This window comes from Erpetoichthys calabaricus, chromosome 13 (genome assembly GCF_900747795.2).
Source record: "Erpetoichthys calabaricus chromosome 13, fErpCal1.3, whole genome shotgun sequence".
NCBI lineage: Eukaryota > Metazoa > Chordata > Cladistia > Polypteriformes > Polypteridae > Erpetoichthys > Erpetoichthys calabaricus.
This window is the reverse complement of record NC_041406.2, coordinates 137,028,108-137,051,591: the sequence shown is the minus strand read 5'-3', so window position 1 is coordinate 137,051,591 and position 23,484 is coordinate 137,028,108. Positions and strand designations below refer to the sequence as shown.

At 39.5% G+C, this 23,484-nt stretch overlaps 1 protein-coding gene across 1 annotated transcript in view; it reads left to right on the top strand.

The window, feature by feature from the left end:
• LOC114643268 (carboxy-terminal kinesin 2-like) overlaps positions 1-22,079 on the top strand; it is a 42,984-nt gene extending 20,905 nt beyond the window's left edge. Inside the window, exons 7-11 of the mRNA XM_051935581.1 lie at positions 14,910-15,046; positions 15,172-15,238; positions 20,061-20,067; positions 20,932-21,007; positions 22,035-22,079. Coding sequence (XP_051791541.1) covers positions 14,910-15,046; positions 15,172-15,238; positions 20,061-20,067; positions 20,932-21,007; positions 22,035-22,079 — 332 coding nt within the window. The remainder of the gene's footprint in view (positions 1-14,909; positions 15,047-15,171; positions 15,239-20,060; positions 20,068-20,931; positions 21,008-22,034) is intronic.
• The last annotated feature ends 1,405 nt before the right edge of the window (positions 22,080-23,484 follow it).

Here is a 23,484-nt window from a genome sequence, read left to right as displayed (position 1 = left end):
TTTACTTTATAGTCTAAGTAACTGCAAATCATCCCTCCATTTTTTCCATTTCTGAATGTGTTTGACTTCTACTTCTTCGTCCCACCCAAATTTCTCTTTACATAAGTCTCTTAGAATAAGTTTTGCTGGCAGTAGGGCGGGTGCTAGAAAACCAAGTGGATCATAAACTGAGCTAACAACCGACAGAATACCACGCCTTGTAGCGGGCTTGTTTTGTAACTTAATCTGAAATTTGAAACTGTCCGTTTGTGTGCACCACTGGACACGTTCTGTGGGAAGGAGACTGTGGCTCAAGTCTAAGTCCTTTTTTTCATGAGCTCGGTCTTCTTCTGGAATAGACAATACAACTTCTCTGTTGTTACTCACCCACTTAGTCAAGTGAAAACCCTCTGAGGCATAGAGCTTGGAGGTCCTTTGCCAGCTTTATTGCTTGTTCCTCTGTTGTCACCGACCTTAAGCAGTCATCCACGTAGAAGTTATTGAGAATGGTGTTAACAGTTTCCTCAGGAAATGTATCTCTGGCATCTTCTGCTGTTCTACGCAAAGCATAAGCAGCACAACTGGGTGAAGAAGTAGCACCAAAAAGATGTACTGTCATTTTATATTCTTCAAGGTCTTTACTTAGATTACCTTCAGGCCACCATAAAAAACGTAAAAGATCAGTGTCTCTGTCTGGTACTTGAACTTGGGAGAACATTGACTTAATGTCTGCCATTAGTGCTACTGGCTCCTTTCTGAATCTTGTAAGGACGCCAATGAGTGTGTTAGTTAGGTTGGGGCCTGTTAAGAATTGCTCATTTAGTGAGATTCCCTGGTAGGTGGCAGTGCAGTCAAAGACTACTCGAATTTTATTTTTCTTTGGATGATACACACCATGATGTGGGATGTACCACACTCTACCTTCGTTACTATTTAGGTTTTCTCTGGGTACCTTAACAGCGTAACCCTTGTCTAGAATGTCTTTCATGAAGGCTTTATAGTCTCCGTGGAAACCTGAATTTTTGTTCAGTTTTCTTTTGAGTCCAATAGCACGCTGTTCAGCAATACAGCGATTGTTTGGCATTTTCAGTGTTTCATCCTTCAAAGGCAAATTTAAAGAGTAATGGCCACCTACCAGACTCGCAGTTTCTGAGGCTATGCGCATGAACTTGATGTCCTCCTGTGACATCTCCTTTTCTTCACAGCTGCGTTCTGGAAAATCTGTCTTCTACTGTTGCAACAACATATCCTCAATCTCGGTTATTGACACACGACTGATTGAATGTTTGGGTATCTTACCACTTTGTTTTGTGAGGTCATCTCTCTTTTTGTATGGTGCACCAACTACCCATCCAAGTGCAGTCTTCATAGCATAGGGTCCACCTTCTTGGCTATATGGTTCGTGACTCCTTGAGGATTTCTGGGTAGTTGATTCCTATTAAAAGATCAACTTTAGAGTCAATAGGAGTTAGACGTACCTCTAAGATATGCCCACTTTTCAATATCTTCTTGTATTGGAATATTTTCTCTGTCCACTGGAATGGAGACCTGTGTAAAGACCTTTGGCAAATCAAAGTATTTATCATCATTGAGACCACAGATTTGTAAATCTGATAAGACAGAACTTTGTGTTAGCACTTTTGAATCATCATCATAGTTATTCATAGTTTTGAGAAATACTTGTGTTCTTCTCCCTTGAAGGTTTAATTGTTTCTGGAGCCTTTCAGTGCAAACTGTTACTGTACTGCCTTGGTCTATAAAGGCATAGGTTTCTACATACCTTTCGCCTTTCTTAGATTTTACCTTAACAGGAACTACTTGTAGTGCACACTCTTCACCGGCCCCAGTTTAGGCACAAGTTCCAGTCCGTTTCCTTGTCAGTAGATGTCGCAACACTAGCTGTAGATTTAGATGTTGCCCCGGAATCTTTTTTGATATGCAGGATGTCTGACATGTCATTCATTCTTTACAATTCTTACCAAGGTGCCCCTGTTTGAGACAGCGAAAACAAAAACCTTTGGATTTTAAAAAGTCAATTCTTTCTCTATGCGGCAATTCTTTGATTTTACTACATTCAGCAAAGATATGCTGACCATTGCAGAATACACAAGGATTTTTAAATGCACAGTTATCATTAACAGTCTTTTCGACCAGAGTTTCTCTTGCCTCCTTTTCATCGACATCGGAAATACTTGTGGAAAAAATACTTCCCGATCTCTGTCCGTATTTCTGAGGATACTTAGCTCTCTCAGACTTTTCTTTTTTCTCTGTAAAAGTGTCACTTTGTGAAAACAAAGGGTCTAGAAGCATTTCAGCTTCGTCACGCAAAAAATGAATTAGTTCAGGTATGCCAGGTCTCTTTTTATTGTCTCTTGTAAGCTTATATGCATACCTCATCCATTCGTTATTCAGTGAGGGTGGAAATTTCTTACACACAACACGCACATTATTACTGTTATTAAATTCCCCACCGTTCCCTGAATCATTCATAGTGTTCATGCAGCTAGAGAGGAAGTTAGCGTAATCTCTTAGAGCTTCCCCATCGTTTTGCTTTATTTGAGGCCATTTCAATGCTTTGAGGTATGCGTCTGCTACGAATAGCTCGTTGCCATAATATCTTTCAAGCAATTTTTTAGCTTCTGAGTAGCCTTCATCTGGTGACATTCGTGCGCAGCCTTTAATCATTTCTTGAGGCGAACCTCTGGTGTACTGGATCAAGTAATCTAATTTGTCTTGCGAGTTTGCTAATACATCACCCACAGCATGATTAAAGGCTCTGATGAAATCTGCATATTCAAGTGGGTCACCTGAAAATAAAGGAACCTGTCTATGTGGTACTTCACCTCGTGGCACTGGTACTGGTGCAGGTGCTGGAGGTGGAGTAGCAGCTCTGTTTTGTTGGGTTAACGATTTAGCCATTTCAGTAATTGCTTTCTGACACTCAGCTTGATTTTTCTGATATTCGGCTTGATTTCGTACTAATACATCTAGTATATCATTTCTGGAGCTTTGAGCGTCAGTTTGTGCACTAGTTGTGGGTTGTTCTTTTCTACTTTAGCTTTAAGTTCATGAAACATTTGTAGAATACTATCAAGTTCTGTGCGTTCAAGTGTGACTGTCGATGAGGGTGATGCCGCTGCAGCGCTTTTCTGGGCTAAAAAGTCACATTTAATTTCTAAAGCGCGCTTTAACTGCGGAGAAGTCTTTCGTGTCCTTGACTCTGAGCGATTCCGTTCTTGCAATTGCATCTCTTCGAATTGCTTAACTAGCTGATCATCGGATTTAGGTGTTAACAGTCTATTTGCATCTTTCAGCCATAGCTTTGTAACATTAACAAATTCGTTCCAATTCTTAGAACTTTCGGCGAATGTCGTTTTCTGTTTCTTAATTGCGCCTTGTTTACTTAACATTGATATTAGCCTTTGATTCAACTCTTCTCTCTCACTGTGCGTTTCGCAAAAAATGTAAAAGTCTTTCAGCCACTTCTAAATGATTTTCTGGAGTATCTTTAAGACTTTCTATTTCAGCTATAAGCACAGAAAGTTTCTTTCCTCTGACTAATGTGTCCTTTAAGATCTCCGATAACATTTTCTGACCGAGTCTGTACTCAATTCACTACTAATTTCACTGGAATTATGCTTAGACATTGCCATGATAACAGCTCAAAGAATGACAGCTGGTTCTCTTGACGGCAACAAACGTCACAACAGGAACGTTCCAACAAGGCAGACATTTCCTTATAGCGAGGCTTCAAAAACTCAGGCAAAAAGCAATCATCCACAAAGTCTTTATATCATCACAGTCTCTTAAAATCTTCTCAAGTTCAGGTGCGGCGACCTTACCTTCTACCACTGCGTTATCGTAATGAAAGCAAGAGCACTGTACCTCGTGATGACTCAGTTCTTTTTCTTTCGTTGACAAGTTCAGGTGCAGAAGCGTCCTCAGATGGTAGATTCCAGTTTCAAGGCCTTAAGATGGCAGGTTTTCTGACGAAAATGTAGCTGCGTTTTCCCAAAGTTTCCAAAATTCAGCAGCTCCAACTTAAAAAATGGGTTTCAACAAAAGCCTGACGCGCAGAAATGATTCCACAGACAAAATATCTTCGTTTTTAAAAGTTTAGTTAAATTTTGAAAGTAAAACCGTTCACACAAAAATGAAGAAAAATTAAAATGGCAAAAAGAAAAATTATAATAAGAAAAAATTTAGTTCCAAGCTTAATCTTGTTACATCTTAAATCGTTACTAGTCACTTATAATTTCTGAACCATTTCAAAACGGTCAGAAAACTGTATGCTTAACCCATTTCTAAACTTAAAATGGGTTTATCAAATCCCTCTTTACTGGGACCTGTTCTAAACACAACTAAACTTAATAATCGCACTGTTTCTCAATTATAGCAAGGAGATTCTCTCTCTTACTAACCGATAGGGGGAAAAAGACTATACCATTGTCTATGACTATAGAAGAAATTCTGTTCTTCGGCTGCAGACGCTGCTTTCTTCTCCGTGACCAATGATCCCAAGTACTTGAACTGTGGCAATTATTGCAATTGTGGTGATGTTCAAACATAGCAGGGGTCGACCTTCCATGATAATTCTTGAGACAAACTGTTTCTGCCCAATGGGAGAAGCGTAAGACCTACCCATAGGGTGTTTCTCTTTTGCTGTGTGAAAAAATGTCTAAACTGAAGATTGAAACAATGTGTCTAACTTCCTGATTCACCACAAAGCCAACTGAACAAGAGTGTGAAAATCCCTTTAAATTCTTCTGAAGTATTTATAGCGAAAGCCTGAATTTTATTTATTTTTTTTTACTTCTTCCATAGGGGAACATAAGAGTGTTTTGCAGAGTATGTCCTCTCCTGCCCAGTGACCATGCTGATAACCTAGAACACATTCAGTTCCCAAATGATGAGAAGTCAATCTTGCTTGCAAGGACTGAAGAGGTATAGTAGTGACTACCCTAACATCCCACCTCTCCCCAGCACTGCATCTCCTCCATTGAAGAAGTTCTTAATTTCATTGTTCTGTTTTCATCTTTTTAATAGTCTCACATTGGCAGAGATAGCAAAGACCAGCTAAAATACAGGTTCAGCTTTGGACTGAGTTTTTCCACCCCGCTCCTCGCAACAAGAAGTCTTTGAAGAGATTTCTCTTGTGCAGTCGGCACTTGACGGATACAATGTTTGTATCTTTGCCTATGGCCAGACTGAAAGTGGAAAGACTTACACCATGGAAGGTCCAGATCAACTTCAGGAGGACACCATGGGGATAATACCCCGTGCAGTACATCAGGTGTTTAATTCAGCTGTGGAGCTTAAAGAACAAGGATGGAACGGTAGATCAGTCCTTGTTGGGGGGGGGGGGATGGGGACATTTCTCTGCCTAGAAGCAGTGTTGCGTTTTAACTTTTTGCAGATAATAATGAAATAAAATGTTTGACCAACAGATGAGCTCTGAATACTTTAATAGTTTTCAGGAATATCTAGTTAAGATCAAATACTGTTACTATCATGAGCCTCACTCACTTACACTCAGCCAGTTTGTGATTATTAAATTGTATGCTGTTTATAGTGTACATCTAAGCATATTTAATTAAGAAAAGTCCACATTTCAAAATGATTGGGCATTTTTCTGTGTGGAAAGAGAAGATCTTCAGTATTAAATGTACAATAAATGTAACACAAGTACAGGTTCTGATTAGCTCTGCTGAATAAAAGTTTTTTCTGAAGAATAGTCTGTTTGATTTGAATTTTGGTACTGCATCTTGAACAGGAAGGTATACAGCTTTAAATTGTGTTTTGGCTTTACAGTTTGTTTTTTTCCCTGGTATCATTTTACCATATCAAAAAAAAAATTAGCCCTAAATATGAAGTAAAAGAGTGATGTGATTGTCAAAATTTGAAACTTTGTCTTGAGCACTTTTCATGTGCATGTTTGCATGTTCTCCCCGTGTCTGTGTGGGTTTCCTCCCACAGTCTGAAGACATGCAGGTTAGGTGCATTGGCCATCCTAAATTGTCCCCAGTGTGTGTGCCCTGCGGTGGGCTGGCACCCTGCCTGGGATTTGTTCCTGCCTTGCAATCTGTGTTGGCTGGGATTGGCTCCAGCAGACCCCCATGACCCTGTGTTAGGATATAGCGGGTAGGACAATGACTGACCTTTTTTATGTTGGGTGGCTTACTTCAGTAGACCTATAGCTGTACTTCCCAGAGGCTGGCCTTGAAAAGCTTTTAATGATGTAACTATGCAAGCTTAGAAAAATGGTCATTTTGTTTTGTTTGGCACACTTTGTAATTTCTTTGTATGATCCACGTGGCCAAATATTTTTTTGAAAGATTTGCAGTGTAGCATTTTCACCATTATTGGTTGTCTTCCATCTTGCTTTAATGAATATCCCTTACGTTGATTTTTAGCTTTCTTATTTTTTTCTGTATCTCTTACTACCCTTTTGTTTGGTTCTGACATTTTTTAGAAGGAGAGTTTAACTTGGCATTTGGTATGCATCACAACAAGAACCTTTCTCATTAATTTTAACTGCCTTGCTCCCAAGCCCAGCTTTTATTTCTGCCCCCCCAAAGTGCGGAGTTTCTTTAGGACTTCCCAAGTTTTTTCAGGTTGGTCTACTCTTGCACCTTAAGATTGTCACACATACAGCAGATACACAAACACATAGCGATCCTGTAGACAGTCTCGGGTGAAAGCGTAATTGTCACGCTGCAATATTCTACTTCGAACCCCCTCACATTCACATATAAATATTCTATAGGAGTCTCTACTTAAGAGCTTACTATCACCAGTACTGACGGACATACAAGTGTCATCACAACTCTTTTGGTTATGCCACCCACCAACCAAACCATATGCTCTGCTTTTACTGCAGTTGTCTCTTCTTTCAAGGAGCGACCTCTTAGCCTTGATAAACCCTATGGCAGGGGTGCCCAATATGTTGATCGGAAAGGTAGTACAGGTAGATCGCGTTGCATTCAAAAAAAAATTTTTTTTAAATGTTAGTCTATCATATATCCTCCCTATGGCATTTGCCACTTGATTGACATACAGGGCAGCCAGTCTGAGATCTCTTTTCTTCTAACACACTGGTCATCACGCACGCATGATCGATCAAATGCGCAAGCTACTGCAAAACTCTGGCTAAGTGATCTAGTTAGCCTTCCAATTTATATCGACTAAAGAAGGGATTTAAAAAAAAAAAAAAAAAAAAAAAAAAAAAAAAAATTTGTTGGTTATGGGCTGGATGTGGAATTGGAAGAGGATTTTTTTTCTCTCACAATGCCAGAATCGAAGTGCATTTATTTGTCTGATCTGTCAATCTATCATTGCTATTCCAAAGAAGGAAAATGTGGAAAGGCACTTTGTTTCATAGTTTTTATGAACAGTTTGACTTTCTTCCGAAAAGCTAAAATTGCCGTTAAATCGGACAGCCGTCATTTTTCACTCGGCTGAATTCAAAAGCAAAAGGCAGACACAACGAAGGATGGTTCCGGGTGAGTCACTCGATCTTTAAGCATAAGAAGTCCTTCCAAGATGGAGAGATGATAAAAGAAGCCTTTGTTGAGGAAGATGGCTAGGGAGAAATTCCTCCTGAGATTTCAAGACCCCTGGCTGGAGAAAAAGGAGTTTCTCCTTGTCATTAAACATGCAGAATACAAGCAACTTAATAACGATCTGGCCAATATGTTGAATGAGCTTAATTTACAGTTGTAAGGAAAAGAGAAAACTATGGTCAATATGATTAGCTCAGTTAATGCTTTCAAACGAAAAATGCAACATCTGTCCTCGAAGCTGCAGCGCCTTGATTTGGGGAACATCCAAAACCTCACATCAGTGCTGGAGATGCAATGGAAGGTGTGAGTGCAACTTGACAACATACGCTACACGGAGCAGACTGAAAATTGTCTGTAAGACTTTGACAGATGGTTTCAAGACACAGCTTTACTTGAGCCAATCTCTACATTTAAGTGCTATCCATTTAGGGAAGATGTTGAGTGATTCACCCGCATCAAAAATTGCAACACTGTTCCACCTAAAACTCCTCTACAGTGGAGGATGAGATTTTGACACTACAGGATGACCTTCAGCTGAAGTATGGGGCTCATGGACAGTTTTGGAACTTACTCAGAGGAAAAGTACCCAAACATGAGGAAATGTGCTACCTCCTTGACTGCATTATTCGGCTCTACTCATTTATGCGAGTCAGCCTTTTCCCACATTATTAAATCGAAATACTGTAGTGACATCACATTTATTGAATTGTTGTGTATATGTGTATGTATGTGTGTGACTATAATTCGTTCCAAACCTCTGGTTGTAAACCGATTTGGTCGTGAATCGAAGCAATTTCCCCCATAGGATTACATGTAAATACAATTAATCTGTTCCAGACCGTACAAACTATGTAAATATATATATTTTTTTTTTTTTTTTAAAGATTTTTTAAGCACAAACACTGACACAAAAACCCAGGCTCCGTCTCTCAGCAGCACACGAGGTCTCTCTCTCTCTCTCTCTCTCTCTGACATTGCAGCAGTTCGGCTGTAGCCTTACAATCCGATCGTTGTATAAACGCTTTTTTTTTTTTTTTTTTTTTTTTTAATGTTTTAAGCACAGGGGAAAAAAAAGGAACATTTGAACAAATCCGAACTTTATTTAAAAGCCAACCAAGACAGTAACACTGCAGGAGTTCAGGCTAATAGCATTACAACCCGATCGCATGAAACACGCTTTTTAAATGAGTTTTAAGCACATGGAAAAAAATAAACATTTTGAAAAAAAGAGAAAAGTAACATTGCAACACTTTCTTCTCACCATTCTTCACTTGCTTAGAAGCCATGGTTAACTGCAAAAGCACACGAAATACTGTAGAGCACAAAGACTTCACAGCGAAAGCACGCACGCATGTGCAAGTACGCACGTCTGACCGAGAACAAAGCAACAGGTGCGTAAATCGACACACACAAACCGAAAGGGAACCTGGCTTGTTCGTATACCGAGTGTGTGGTCGTGAACCGAGGCAAAAGTTTGCCGGATGTGTTGGTCGTAAACAGAGCTGTACGTGTACCAAGATGTTCACGAACAGAGGTTCCACTGTATGTATGTATATATCTATCTTTATATATAAAAATGCAGGTTAGGTGGATTGGTGATTCTAAATTGGCCCTGGTGTGTGGATGTGTTTGTGTGTGTGTGTGTGTCCTGCGGTGGGTTGGCACCATGCCTTGTGCCCTGTATTGGCTGGGATTGGCTCCAGCAGACCCCCATGACCCTGTGTTTGGATTCAGCGGGTTGGAAAATGGATGGATTTTATATACATTATATATTAATTACACACACACACACACACACACACACACACACACACATAACATACACACAGTGGAACCTTGGTTCACAAACGTCTTGGTACACGTACAACTCTGTTCACGACCAAAAAGCTCACCAAACTTTTGCCTCGGTTCACGACCACACACTCGGTATACGAACAAGCCAGGTTCCCTTTCGGTTTGTACGTTCAGTCTCTTCCTGTGCATTTCCTGTGCAGCGAGCAAGAGAGCGTGACACAGACACACACACACACAGGCAGAGCGAGACAGAGAGAGCCACGACACACACAGGTGCAAGAGAGCGCGAGAGAGTGAGCGAGCGAGGGACGCATAAGGTAGAGAAGGCTTGTTTTTGTTTTCAGTTCTATTTAGTGATCGGTTCGTAGCCTGCATTGTTGCAATGTTACTTTTCTTGGTGGTTTATTAAATTACAGATTTTTCAAATGTTCATTTTTTTCCCCCTGTGCTTAAAACTCATTAAAAAAAAGTGTTTTTAGAGAGCGGTTCCTAGCACTATAGCGCGAACTATTGTAGTGTTACCAGTTTGCCATTATGCGGTGCATTCTATGGTATAACTAACTACTGTATATTTGTGCTTAAATACTAAAATATATATACATACAGTTCGTACGGTCTGGAACGGATTAATTGTATTTACATACAATCCTATGGGAGAAATTGCTTCAGTTCACGACCAGAGTTTTGGAACGAATTATGGTCGTGAACCGAGGTTCCACTGTGTGTGTGTATATAATTTTTTTTTTTTTTTTTTTTTATATACAGTGCATCCGGAAAGTATTCACAGCGCATCATTTTTTCCCACATATTGTTAGGTTACAGCCTTATTCCAAAATGGATTAAATTCATTTTTTTCCTCAGAATTCTACACACAACACCCCATAATGACATCATGAAAAAGGTTTACTTGAGATTTTTGCAAATTTATTAAAAATAAAAAAAATTGAGAAAGCACATGTACATAAGTGTTCACAACGTTTGCATTAAGCTCAAAATTAAGCTCAGGTGCATCCTGTTTCCCCTGATCATCCTTGAGATGTTTCTGCAGCTTAATTGGAGTCCACCTGTGGTAAATTCAGTTGATTGGACATGTGGAAAGGCACACACCTGTCTATATAAAGGTCCCACAGTTGACAGTTCATGTCAGAGCACAAACCAAGCATGAAGTCAAAGGAATTGTCTGTAGACCTCAGAGACAGGATTGTCTCGAGGCACAAATCTGGGGAAGGTTACAGAAAAATTTCTGCTGCTTTGAAGGTCCCAATGAGCACAGTGGCCTCCATCATCCATAAGTGGAAGAAGTTCAAAACCACCAGGACTCTTCCTAGAGCTGGCCGGCCATCTAAACTGAGCGATCGGGAAGCCACTCCTTAGTAAAAGGCACATGGCAGTCTGCCTGGAGTCTGCCAAAAGGCACCTGAAGGACTCTCAGACCATGAGAAAGAAAATTCTCTGGTCTGATGAGACCAAGATTGAGCTCTTTGGTGTGAATGCCAGGCATCGCGTTTGGAGGAAACCAGGCACCACTCATCACCAGGCCAATACCATCCCTACAGTGAAGCATGGTGGTGGTGGCAGCATCATGCTGTGGGGATGTCCTTCAGCGGCAGGGATTGGGAGACTAGTCAGGATAAAGGGAAAGATGACTGCAGCAATGTACAGAGACATCCTGGATGAAAACCTGCTCCAGAGTGCTCTTGACCTCAGACTGGGGCGACGGTTCATCTTTCAGCAGGACAACGACCCTAAGCACACAGCCAAGATATCAAAGGAGTGGCTTCAGGACAACTCTGTGAATGTCCTTGAGTGGCCCAGCCAGAGCCCAGACTTGAATCCGATTGAACATCTCTGGAGAGATCTTAAAATGGCTGTGCACCGACGCTTCCCATCCAACCTGATGGAGCTTGAGAGGTGCTGCAAAGAGGAATGGGCGAAACTGGCCAAGGATAGGTGTGCCAAGCTTGTGGCATCATATTCAAAAAGACTTGAGGCTGTAATTGCTGCCAAAGCTGCATTGACAAAGTATTGAGCAAAGGCTGTGAATACTTATGTACAGGGGATTTCTCAGTTTTTTTATTTTTAATAAATTTGTAAAAACCTCAAGTCAACTTTTTTCACATTGTCATTATGGGGTGTTGTGTGTAGAATTCTGAGGAAAAAAATTAATCCATTTTGGAATAAGGCTGCAACATAAAATGTGGAAAAGTGATGCGCTGTGAATACTTTCCGGATGAGATATATATGTGTGTGTGTGTGTATATAGTATTTTTAATGTAGGTAGATCATTTCGACCTGGTCATTTTAAAAGTAGCTCGCAAGCTGAAAACAGTGTGGGCACCCCTGCTCTGTGGGCAAGTAATGTGGCTACTATTTGGCAAAAGACTAAATTACTGGCTATTGTCTGTCAGTCACTACAGTTTGTACTAGGCTTGGGCGGTAATATGGTATCCCGCGGGATCTAAAAATAGCAATGGTATCTGTTTCAATACCGTTATACCGTCATAAAAACAATGCACTTATATGGGAGACAAGGATTAAATATTAAATATTTATTTAATGCCTAAAAATGCGTATGCATGGTTGTCATCACGTGACAGCGTGGAGGAGAAAGAGAGGTGGGGAAAGATGGCGAGTCGCGCACCAAGTGACCTGGTCTCGAAAAAGAACACAACTTCTGCAGTTTGGCAGTATTTCGGGTTTCGACCGAACGAGAAGGGAGAGGCGGTAAATACGGACGAGGCAATTTGCAAATTGTGCAACAGAAAGGTGATCGCGTGAGATGGAAATACCTCGAACCTAAGGTCGCATATACGAAACCACCATCCACTCACTGCTGCGAGGATGGACCAGAGTTCACTCAGTGCAACAGTTTCAATGCCTCCCGATGCAGGACCAACAACATCTAGGTCCACCGCCAGTACGCAGCCGACGATAATGGGGGCCTTCGGGAAAGCAACAAAGTACAAAAGGGACAGTGTCCGTTGGAAAACCTGTACTGATGCAGTGACAAAATACTTGGCGAAGGAAATGGTCTCTTTCCACACAGTGGAAAAAAAGTCCTTTACGGACATGGTAAAGGTCCTAGATGCCCAGTATGAGCTGCCTGGACGGAAATATTTCTCACAAACAGCCGTCCCACATTTATATAGTAAAGTTAGAGACAATGTTCAAGTGCTGCTGTCAGCGGCAGACAGTTATTCCTTAACAACTGACATGTGGTCGTCAGTTAACATGACACCATATATGTCTCTGACTGTCCATACTATTACACCTGACTGGAAACTTGAATCCAAATGCCTCCAAACTACGTATTTTCCTGAGAGTCATACAGCGGACAATCTTGCTGCTGCGCTCAGAGCTGCACTTCAGGAATGGCAACTTGACGAGAAAAAACTTTCTGCCATAACCACTGACAACGCTGCCAATATTCATGCCGCAATCAGGTCCCTGCATTGGCCGTGGCTATACTGCTTCGGTCACAATCTAAACTTGGCTGTCACAAATGGATTGCATGACCAGAGGCAAAAAACCGAGCGCGCCCTCGGACTATGCCGTAATATTGTCGGGGCCTTTTCACACAGCTGGCAACGTAAGCATGAACTCCACAAGAAGCAAGTGGACTTGGGACTCCCAAAACATAGTCTCATAACGGTAAGCATAAAATGTGCAGAGTGTTCCTCAGGGGCTCAAATATAAAAAAAGGGGCATTATATATATATGCTTTGCATCACATAAATATTGAAAAGTAGACTATATTAAAATAGAAAACCGTTTTTTAAATTGTAATTTTTTTCCTGTATTTTTTATCAAATAAATGAAGGCTTGATGCACATAAGGGACTTATTTAGCCTAAAATAAATGTGCATGCAAACTTGACCAAATGGAATAATATATATTAATGGACTTTATTCATTCATTCATTCATTTATTTAGGCCTATTTATTCATTCATTCGCTTATTTAGGCCTATTTATTCATTTATTTGTTTGTTTTTAGGCCTATTCATTCATTTAATCGTTTATTCATCATTCATTAATTAAATTCATCCATCCATCTGTCGGCATGACTGTGCAACTCACGGGGGCTCCAAACTGGCAATGGTGGAGCGCATCCTCGAGCAGGCTCAAGCGATCAGACACGTCCTGTCTGATGACAGAAGGAGCAGCCTGTCCCTGACCTGGCAGGACATGGACGTCTTGAAAGCTGTTCACGAAGCACTGAAACCAATCGGTGACTTCACTGATATTTTGTCAAGAGAAAATTGTGACCAGTTCCTGTATCCTCCCCATACTACAGCTCTGCAGGGACAATGGGTTGGCTGCGTCAGAAAATGACCTCCAGCTAACAAAGTCAATCAAAACTGGAATTCTAACAAAGCTGGAGGCCAAGTATGAATCCAATTCAGTGCGCAAAATATTGCGAAAATGCACTTTCCTCGACCCTCGTTACCGTGGAGGATATGAGACGGATGACAACGCATTGGCTGAGACCAAGGCTGAATTACAGGCTGAGATCGTAAGCTTAGAGGCAGCAGGTCCAGTGGCCATCAGAGTGGAAGAGGGAGAGGCGCAACCTGCACCCTCACGAAAAAAAGATGACTCTGGGAAGTATGCTGCAAAAAAAAATCTGATGCAATGGCAGGTCCCGTCGGCATCGGCACCGTAGAGGACCGAGTCGGAGCTGAAACAACAGCCTATTGTTTGGAGCCAGTTACTCAAGGAGACGAGGACCCACTTCTCTGGTGGAAAAATGCTGCCGGGCGTTTTCCCCAGATGTCGCGAGTGGCACGAAAGTACCTGTGCGTCTGTGCCACAAGCACACTATCGGAGCGGGTTTTCAGCACCGCAGGTAAAGTTGTCGGTCCACAACGTGCCCTGTTAAAGCCGGACAAAGTAAACATGCTGGTTTTTCTAGCGAAAAATCTGGACTAGATTGATGCCACTTGCCATTCGTTCCTATTCGCATTGTGTTTATTTTTATTTATTTAATTGATTCAGGTATTTTTATTTGGTTTACGTAAACAATATTGGAAAGAAGACTGGAAAGAAGTTTTTGTTTAGAACTATTGCTTTGCAATACGTTTTATAATATGGATGATGTTTATGTTAATTCAACTCTGGTTGACTGTTGTAGGTCTATTTGCACTTTTTTTATAAGCTGCTCTTTGTTATTAAAAGTTGTTCAGGCGGTGTGATTTAATTTAATTGATTTGTGTGTGCGTCTCCACGCGAAAACTGTTCTGGATGTTTATGTCAATTTAATTCTGTTTGACTGTTGTATTTGCACTTTTTTTATAAACTGCTATTTGTTGCTAATAAAAGTTGATAATATTGTTCTGCATGTTATTTTGTTATTGTTTCAGTATTAGTGTTTGATATTCAGTTTCTGAACGGTTTAGGCACAAGCCAACAGTTTGGTGACGCTGTCTGAGCCTTACGTTACTTTTTTTTTATTATTCACGGTAATACCGTATACCGAGGTAAAATAGGGAGGAGGTTTGACGGTATCAAAATTTGGATACCGCCCAACCTTAGTTTGTACCCTTAAAATATAATTTGAATGTAAATTTAAACAGCTACGTTGACCTTAATTGACCTTGTCGGCAGTGAGAGGATTGATAAATCGGAGTCACGAGACCGGTTAAAGGAAACAAAGGCCATTAACTGCAGTCTTTCCAACCTGGGGGGTGTCTTCATTGCTTTGGCAAACAAGGTAATTCATTGTTTATTCTTTATGTAGTTCCACTTTTCTCAATTTGGACCATTTCCTTTGAGCTAATTTTCTCTCTTCTCTCACTTGAAGGTGCAGGTCTTAATTCATGTGTTTGTTTTTTTAAGGATACTTTTGTGCCTTACAGAAACTCCAAGCTGACTTACTTATTGCAGAACTGCTTAGGGGGAAACAGTAAAACTTAAGTATTTTGTAATGCGAACACTGGGTAAGAATATGAACATAGAACCTTAAGAGTTTTAAGCTCTCTCTCTCTTGAAGGAGAATAAATGGTAGTTTATTACTCCTTGAACCTGCAAAACAAATGAAGTGTTTGTTATTTATTTGCTTACATTTTTTTTATATAGCCTTTTATGGAAATCAAAGCAGATGTGTTTTTTTTTTTGTTTTTTTTTTTAAACCCATATATAAAATTCAGTTTTTGTCTTTTCTAGACCGGCTGAACAAATACAATGTGTATACTTTTAATTCAGGGTTATTCAATTACAAATTAAGTTGGGCCAGATTTTCACACCAAGAAATTTAGCTGGGCCAGACATTTTCAGCCACTGGTAACCAGCAAGTAATGTTACATTTATTTGTGTTGATTTAAAATGTGTCAAGTAATGTTCATTCATTGTTTCCCTTTTCAATTTGGTCATATCTGGGACAGGCACATCAAAAACGACAAAACGACTAACTGAACAGAATCTGAGGTAGTAGCGATACTTTTTTTTTTCCCCTTCTACTGTCATCCACCTTAGTATGCCTGTGCGAAATCAGAAGGGACAGCCGAATTCCACAGGGCACAGATGTAATCATAACAGGGGACATGCATGATGAACAGAGGAATTTCAAATATCTCGCACCCAGTGCGGGATATAAAGCAGCTTTTAAGCAGCTCATGGATATGCAAGGGGAGCCCATTCCAACACATATATTCACACAGGGGTTCTCCTACTCGGTCCTGGGGTCCAACTGTGGCTGTATGTATTTGTCAACACCGGATAACACTAATCTCATTTACTGTAATTAGCTGGTATTTTCTTTTATTCTACATTCAGAAAAACACGGCCGCATGATTTTTACAAGACATTTAGAAAAATTTCTGCTTTTGCTATAGATTTAAATGCTCGACTCCCTTTTGTTGATTTCTTTCTATTTGGCCCATTTTCTGTGTTTGCTCCCTTCATTGTATCTTAATAATGACAATTAAAAATGGGCAGCGCAGACATCCGGAGAAACGACACTGAATAATCAAAGGCTGCAACTACTTTAGCGTCAGCACTACTAATTAGAAAAATAATGGATTAGTTAAACAATTAGAATGCCTAGAAAAGTAGAATGAAAATCAAGATGAAAATATTGTTAAAAAGAAGAAAATGCATTATTCCAATACAACTGCTTAGTACATTTTCATTTTTTTTTTTTTTTAACTAAACTTAGTTTTCTAATTTCTATACTGTTTCCAAAACACAGCACTTGGGAAATAAGACATCACTTAATTAGCCTAGGAGTCCAATTAAAAACAGAAGCTGTTTGCAACAAAAACCTGCCGCCACAGTGTGCCTCCAGGACCGAGTTTGGGAAGCAGTGTGTTTACAGCACAATAAAAAAAAAATAAAGGTCTTTTGCATCTGATACAATATTTCAAAGTTTCAATAATTCGCTACTGGCGAATGAAGTAGAAATGATCATCACCAAACCTGTTTTTAGTCGAATGTCTGATCATTTTTAGTTGCAGTCTGGAGCCCTGATGGGACCATAGGCTGGGCCACTCAGAGGTTGCTTCTGGGCTGCATTTTGAATAAGCCTGCTTTAATTATTCAGTATTGCTCTGTAGAACGTGTTCTTGCTGCTTTTAAAGTTAGTTATTTATACCGTTTATCAAGTTAATGTCTAGAATGGGGCTTTTGTGTTTACATTTATAGGAGGAGAGGAAAAAAACAATTGTCAAATTTTAACCATTTCTATTAAACCTTAAATGTGGGAATGTGTCTTATTTAAGCAGCACAGCTCTACAGTTGCATTGTTTTGTGGGAACATTTGTATACCAAGTTAAATTCAGGGCCACATTTAAAGAGTCATTTTTTAATTTACTGTAACAAAATTGCATTACTTATTAAACAAATATTCTACACCTATTTACTAGTGGCAATAGGAAATTGGATTAATTGAGGGACAACAATGATGCAGAATTCAGAAAAAACTTCATGATACAGAACTACAAAAGAAATGACAGTGAGCATTAGCACTCAATATATGATTTTTTTTTTTGTTTTAAATACTGAAACAATAATAATGAAGTGGCTATTTTTTTTTTTTGGTATGTTTTTCCATGCGTTTTACTTTAAACTTTTACTTGCTCTTTCCCCTAATAGAAAAATAAAGAGCTGTGTGTTAACCTCTCATCTCATGCACTTTATACTTTCATAATTGCAAACAAATAAATTGACCCCCACCACCACCAATGTACATTATTACTGTATACCACCAGTAGTAGTAGTAGTAATACATTTAGAAAATGCTTTTTCCATGCTTAGTCAGCAAAGGCCACTTTAATATTGTGTTTTTCTATAAAATGAACACTCACAAATGGTGTGGTACCCGCCAGTTCCCTCCCAGGTTGTTTGAGATATTTATACTACTTGATGCTTTTACTTTGAGGTTTCGGGCTGTGCACACGTACAGTATGTAGGTGACCACATTCTATTGTCTGTTTTTTAAACTCTTATATTTATGGTTTTGGATAGGGATGCACCGATACCACTTTTTTGGAAAACGAGTACGAGTACTTGCATTTCAGTACTCGCCGATACCGAGTACTTGCCGATACCGAGTACTTAATAAAAACATTTAAATTTACAGGTAACAGCTTTAGTCATATAATTTAACAAAAAAAAAACCAAGAAACTCTCGTCTATACACTGGGAGGTTAGGCTAATTAGCGACACGGGGCTAACACTGCTTGTCCAAATATCCGTGGTGAAACTAAACGCAGAGGAGGCTTGCAGTAGGCTGTGGATATGTTTTTTCATGGAGTCGTGTAGTTTAGGCAGCTCCGTGTCAGTCATGTAGCGGCGGCTTGGGACATCATATCTGGGCTCCAGAACATTGAGGAGATGCAGGAATCCCACATTTTCTACCTCCGAGAGTGGCTGGTCACTCAATGCAATGTACTCGATAATTGCCTGTGTTATTTTCACAGCACGTGGATTGTCTCTGGACATTTTCTCTCGTCTTGCAAGAGTTTGCTGCAGTGTGGGTTGTGTTGGTTTAGAAGCATGGGTAAACTCTTTGTACTCGTTGTCGTGTTGGGATTTTAGGTGCTTGATTAAATTACTTGCGTTAAATGCGCTACCTTTTGAGCCTCCTCTGGACAATTTCGCTGAGCACAATTTGCAGTCCGCCTTTGTTTTGTCGTCTTCATTCACTTTGAAATAGTTCCACACGGCTGACATCTCTCGCCTCGCCTTCTCCCCGCTCTGAGCTGCAGCCGGGGCCTGGGGGCGGGCACTCGGTGCCTGTGATTAACCCCTTACACGCCGCTCAAACAGACACTTCTCAGACCGTGGTATCGGTCCCCGGTATCGGGGGACTTTTAACGAGTACGAGTACTTTAGAAAAATGTGGTATCGAGGCCGATACCAGATACCCGTTTCAGTATCGGTGCATCCCTAGTTTTGGATATCAAATTTTCCACCTGATTGGTCTTGTTAGGTTGTGAAAGTACTGTAATTTATTGCTAATTAATATGCTGCAATTCTTTCTTAGCTTTGTGCCTCTTTTTTCTTTTGAAATCTATTGCCTTGTTTCTTGCTGATAAACACACTGACTTCATTCACTCTTCTCGTGAGTCTCGATCTCCATTTGGTAAACAGTAAACCAAGGGCCAATTAATTGGTTGTTCTCTGCAGGATCAAGCTTACCGTGTTACATGCTTGATGAACAATGTTTAGAACGTTTAACACCAGGCTTTGGCCTACTCTCACTCACGCTCTTCTGATCTGATCATTTTTTTCTTTCAGCATAAACAGACAATTTCTCACTTTGTTTTTCCCCCAATTGTTATGAAACTCTGCAGTGCAATATCCACCCATGACAACTACCCATGTGGACACTAGGTGGAGCTCTGACTCAGAATTTGGCTATGTGTATGATGTCACGTCTACACTCTTGCCCGAGACCAGAAATTTCTCAGACTTGTCACTTTCTTGGAGACGGCCTGTTGCAGGGCTCCCAAGACTCAACATAGGAAGGAATTAAGTATTTTTTGCATTGCATTGTCGTCTTCTTCTGTGGCCATTTTTGATCGAAAAGTATTTGTTACACAAATTACATTTTAAAGAAATGTAAATTTCAGTATAACATGATGTATGAACGTTTGGGCCAACAAAAAGTGTGTGTATGTATATATGTGTTTGACAGATGTGTGTGTACATATATGTGCATGCATAGGTCTGATTGAAATCTCATATTTGGGTGGTTCTCTACCAGGTAAAATACAATTTGTTTTTGTATAGCCCAAAATCACACAAGAAGTGCTGCAATGGGCTTTAACAGGCCCTGCCTCTTGACAGCACCCCAGTCTTGACTCTAAGACGACGAGGAAAAACTCCCAAAAAAACTCTTGTAGGGGAAAAAAAATGGAAGAAACCTTGGGAAAGGCAGTCCAAAGAGAGACCCCTTTCCAGATGGATTGGGTGTGCAACGGGTGTCAAAAAGGGGGACAATACAATACACAGAACAAATCCTCAATACAGTATAAAAATGTACAAGTATGGAGCAGAATTTAACAGTAGATGATATCCCATAATAGGATTTGGTAATACTTCTAGTTGGCCGGCAGACATCCGCTATGCCCTCTCAGTTGCGAGAAGCAGATCATAGACCTGCTATAGAGTGCCTGTCAAATAAGTACACTACACATGTGTTGGACTTGACAGAAAGGGAACCAACCACCATGGCACAAAGTCTCAGATGCTGACATCAGAAGTTTGATTCCCGCAAGGGGAAGAAAAAGTGTGTACACCTGATGACCCCCCAATTGGGGTATATTAATATATAAGTATACAGTATGTGTGTGTGTGTATTATATATAAATAAAATACACACACCTTGAGCTCTTGAAATAATTACTCTCTTGGCTTGGCATACTATTTCTTTTTAAAATTGTTTTTTAATTCATGATACAAAACACTATTTTGGGGTTAAGATTGATAGTTATATTTCTGTGGTACGAGATAGAAAAGTCAAGCAAATCTCTATTCATGCAGGCTTATCAAAACACATTGGCAGTGCTTAGTAGATGCAGAACGGATGTACTGTTTGCCTTGCATGTTGAATGGTTGAGTTTGCCTTTCTCAGTTAAATGTACTTTTAGTTTTGGTTGCCGTTTTTTCTTTTCTTAAGTTAAGCCTTAACTAACACAACCTTTATTCTCAATGCTGAAAAAAGGAAGAGTCTTCTCATCCCTCCTACTTGACTGCTTGTATCCTTAATGTAAGAACGGACCACCAGCAGATGGGCCTTTTGAACACTTGACAGTGAGCTGGGAGTACTCTATGGTTGCAGCTGATAATGAACTAAATAGGAGTTTGCATTTTCTTCATTTTTCTGATTCAGTAATTACAGAGCAGCATCACAAAATAGTCTTCCTGTTGTCACATGTGCTTGTAATGACGGTGCAGTCTTTTAAAAAAAATGGACAGACCCTGATGAAATTAAAATACATCGTTAAGCATTTTTTTTAAAGAATGATTTAAATGCAAAACTTCAAACCATCAATGTAATTACCTTTTATATGAGATTAGGTTAATGAGGTGAAAATTTTGAAATATTTCATTTGTGAAAGATTAAAACTGAACTCCTGATCTTTCATTCCACAGGCTGATGTTTGTGAACATTTCACCAAAGAACAGCAGCTTTGGTGAATCTCTCAACTCGCTGAGATTTGCTAGCAAGGTCAGTACAACTATTTTATTGGTTTTAGGTAATGTGGGTAGGTTCACTTATGGTGAAGCTGGAGTGTTTTTATATAATTTAATGATGGTGACCTGGTTAGGGTAGTTTCCTCACACCCTCAAGAGACCATTTTAAACATTCCAACTTCAGTTTTAACAACTACACTTCCAGTTCATTAAGTGCTGGCTATTTCTTTGCCCTCAGTGCTGCTCTAGGACAGGCACTGGCTCCTTGTTGCCCTATGGTTGAGTTAGGAGAAGTGGGTGAAGTTTTATGCTTTTCTTTAAAGTTAACCTCTGCATTTCAAACATGGTTGTCAAATTGTGTACTCAAAAGCTGCTCTTTATAGTTTGTGTTTAATTTAATTAAGTCTTCTGTAGGTCTACTTTGGCCAGGAATGTTTCTAGATCTAGGGAGGCAGATTGCGGCAGAACCTGAGACTCATCTACAACAACAACATTTATATAGCACATTTTCATACAAAAAGTAGCTCAAAGTGCTTTACATAATGAAGAGAAGAAAAATAAAAGACAAAATAAGAAATTACAATAAGACAACATTAGTTAACATAGAAAGGAGTAAGGTCCGATGGCCAGGGTGGACAGAAAAAAAAAAAAAAACCCTCCAGAAGGCTGGAGAAAATAAAATCTGTAGGGGTTCCAGGCCACGAGACCACCCAGTCCCCTCTGGGTATTCTACCTAACAAATGAAATGGTCCTCTTTGTAGTTAGGGTTCTCACGGAGTCACTTGATGCTGATGGTCATACAGACTTCTGGCTTTTAATCCATCCATCATTGTTGGAACATCATGGTGCTTTGGGTAGATGGTGGTAGTCTCTCTCGTGTGGTGCTCTAGTTGTACATGAATTTTGTGATCTGGAAGTACACCTTCTCTAACAAATAAGATGGAGCAGCTGGTTATGGGCATTGAGCATCTTTCTGGCACAGATCTTTGGGATATGCTGTACAGCCTTTACACTGACTCCAGGTCCGATTCTGTTTTAATCGGATTTCTCTCTCTATTTAGGTGAATAAATGCGTGATTGGGACAGCAGTTGCCAACAGAAAATGAGTGATACTTTTACTTTTGTAAATACAAAAATGGCAAATAAAATGTGATTTTTCTCTTTTAGAACAATCTCTTGTATACATTTTATACATTAAAAATCAAATCTGCATTTTTTAGTACCTTCAAATCAGGCTTTATTTGTGCAATGCATGTAATCATGTAAAGTAGTAGATTTTTTATTTTTTTTATTTAATGTAACTGTTTTAAATAGTGATCAAGAAAGCTTTGAAATGTAGACTTCATTGTACCCTTATTGAATGATTAAAATGCATGCAGAGACAAATGATTAGATTTCCAGAAGTGAAATACAATCATTCTGTAGCTTAATCTGGGCAGTGTGGACTGGCCAATGGGTGTGGACATTTTTAAAATTCATATTGTCACCTGCAATGTTCAAAATGCAGGTCAATTTGTGAGTGTGATTTGGGGGGGGGGATAGAAATGATGCTGGAATGTTCTTTAGAGTGTATGTGAGATTTGACATTGCATTATAATATGTGGAAATAAATGTTAGAGGATTGTACTGGTTTGTTTACAACAAGGAATGAGCAGTTGTAACATAACTGCTAGGAATTGCAACAGTTTTTATAAAAGCAAATATAAAAAGAAAGGGAGAAAGATAAAGGATCATTCAGAGCAAATCGAATTTGGATCCAAAGCAATGCCATTTAAACAAATTGAGCTTCATAAACAATGTGGATCCATACGACTTGTTAGCCAAAAATGGACAAAACACCTTGACCATCTAACATGGCTCACATTTTATTATTTTCTTTTATCCAATTATCTATTTTTTTATATTTCCTTTTACACTTTATTAAAGGATTTTTAACCAACATCATTAATTTGATTTTGTTGAATAGCATGTATTGAACGTAGGCCGTATACAATAGCACAAAACCAAATGTACAAAAAAATAAGACCGACTCGGTTGTGAGGTATAAAGCATTCAATCCTGATATTTTATTTTTCTCTCTCCTCCTCCTCTGTGCATCACTACATTTCTGTAGCCCATTTTCATACCAGTGATGCACCTCAAAGTGCTCTACAGGTTGCTTAAGAAGTCATTGCTTGCAAAAAAAAAAAAAAAAAAAAACAAATTAAAGAAAAATAATTCAAAATGGCATTCAAAAATGCACTTACATAACACTGAGAAATAGAAATCCTTAGTTTTTCCATGTGTGTTTTTTCTTTCAGTCTCTAAATGGTGGTCTGATATTAAGGTCATTGGGCTAGCGTGGACAGAAAAACAAAATGAAATCCAAAAACTCCAGTTAAGCTGCAAAGGGGGGAAAAAAAGTCTTCTAGGGTTTTCAGGCCAAAAGATCTCTCATTAATGCCGAGATGCATGGTCTTGGTATTGTACAGACCTACTTAGTTGGTTTTATTATTTGTGCACTATGGTACT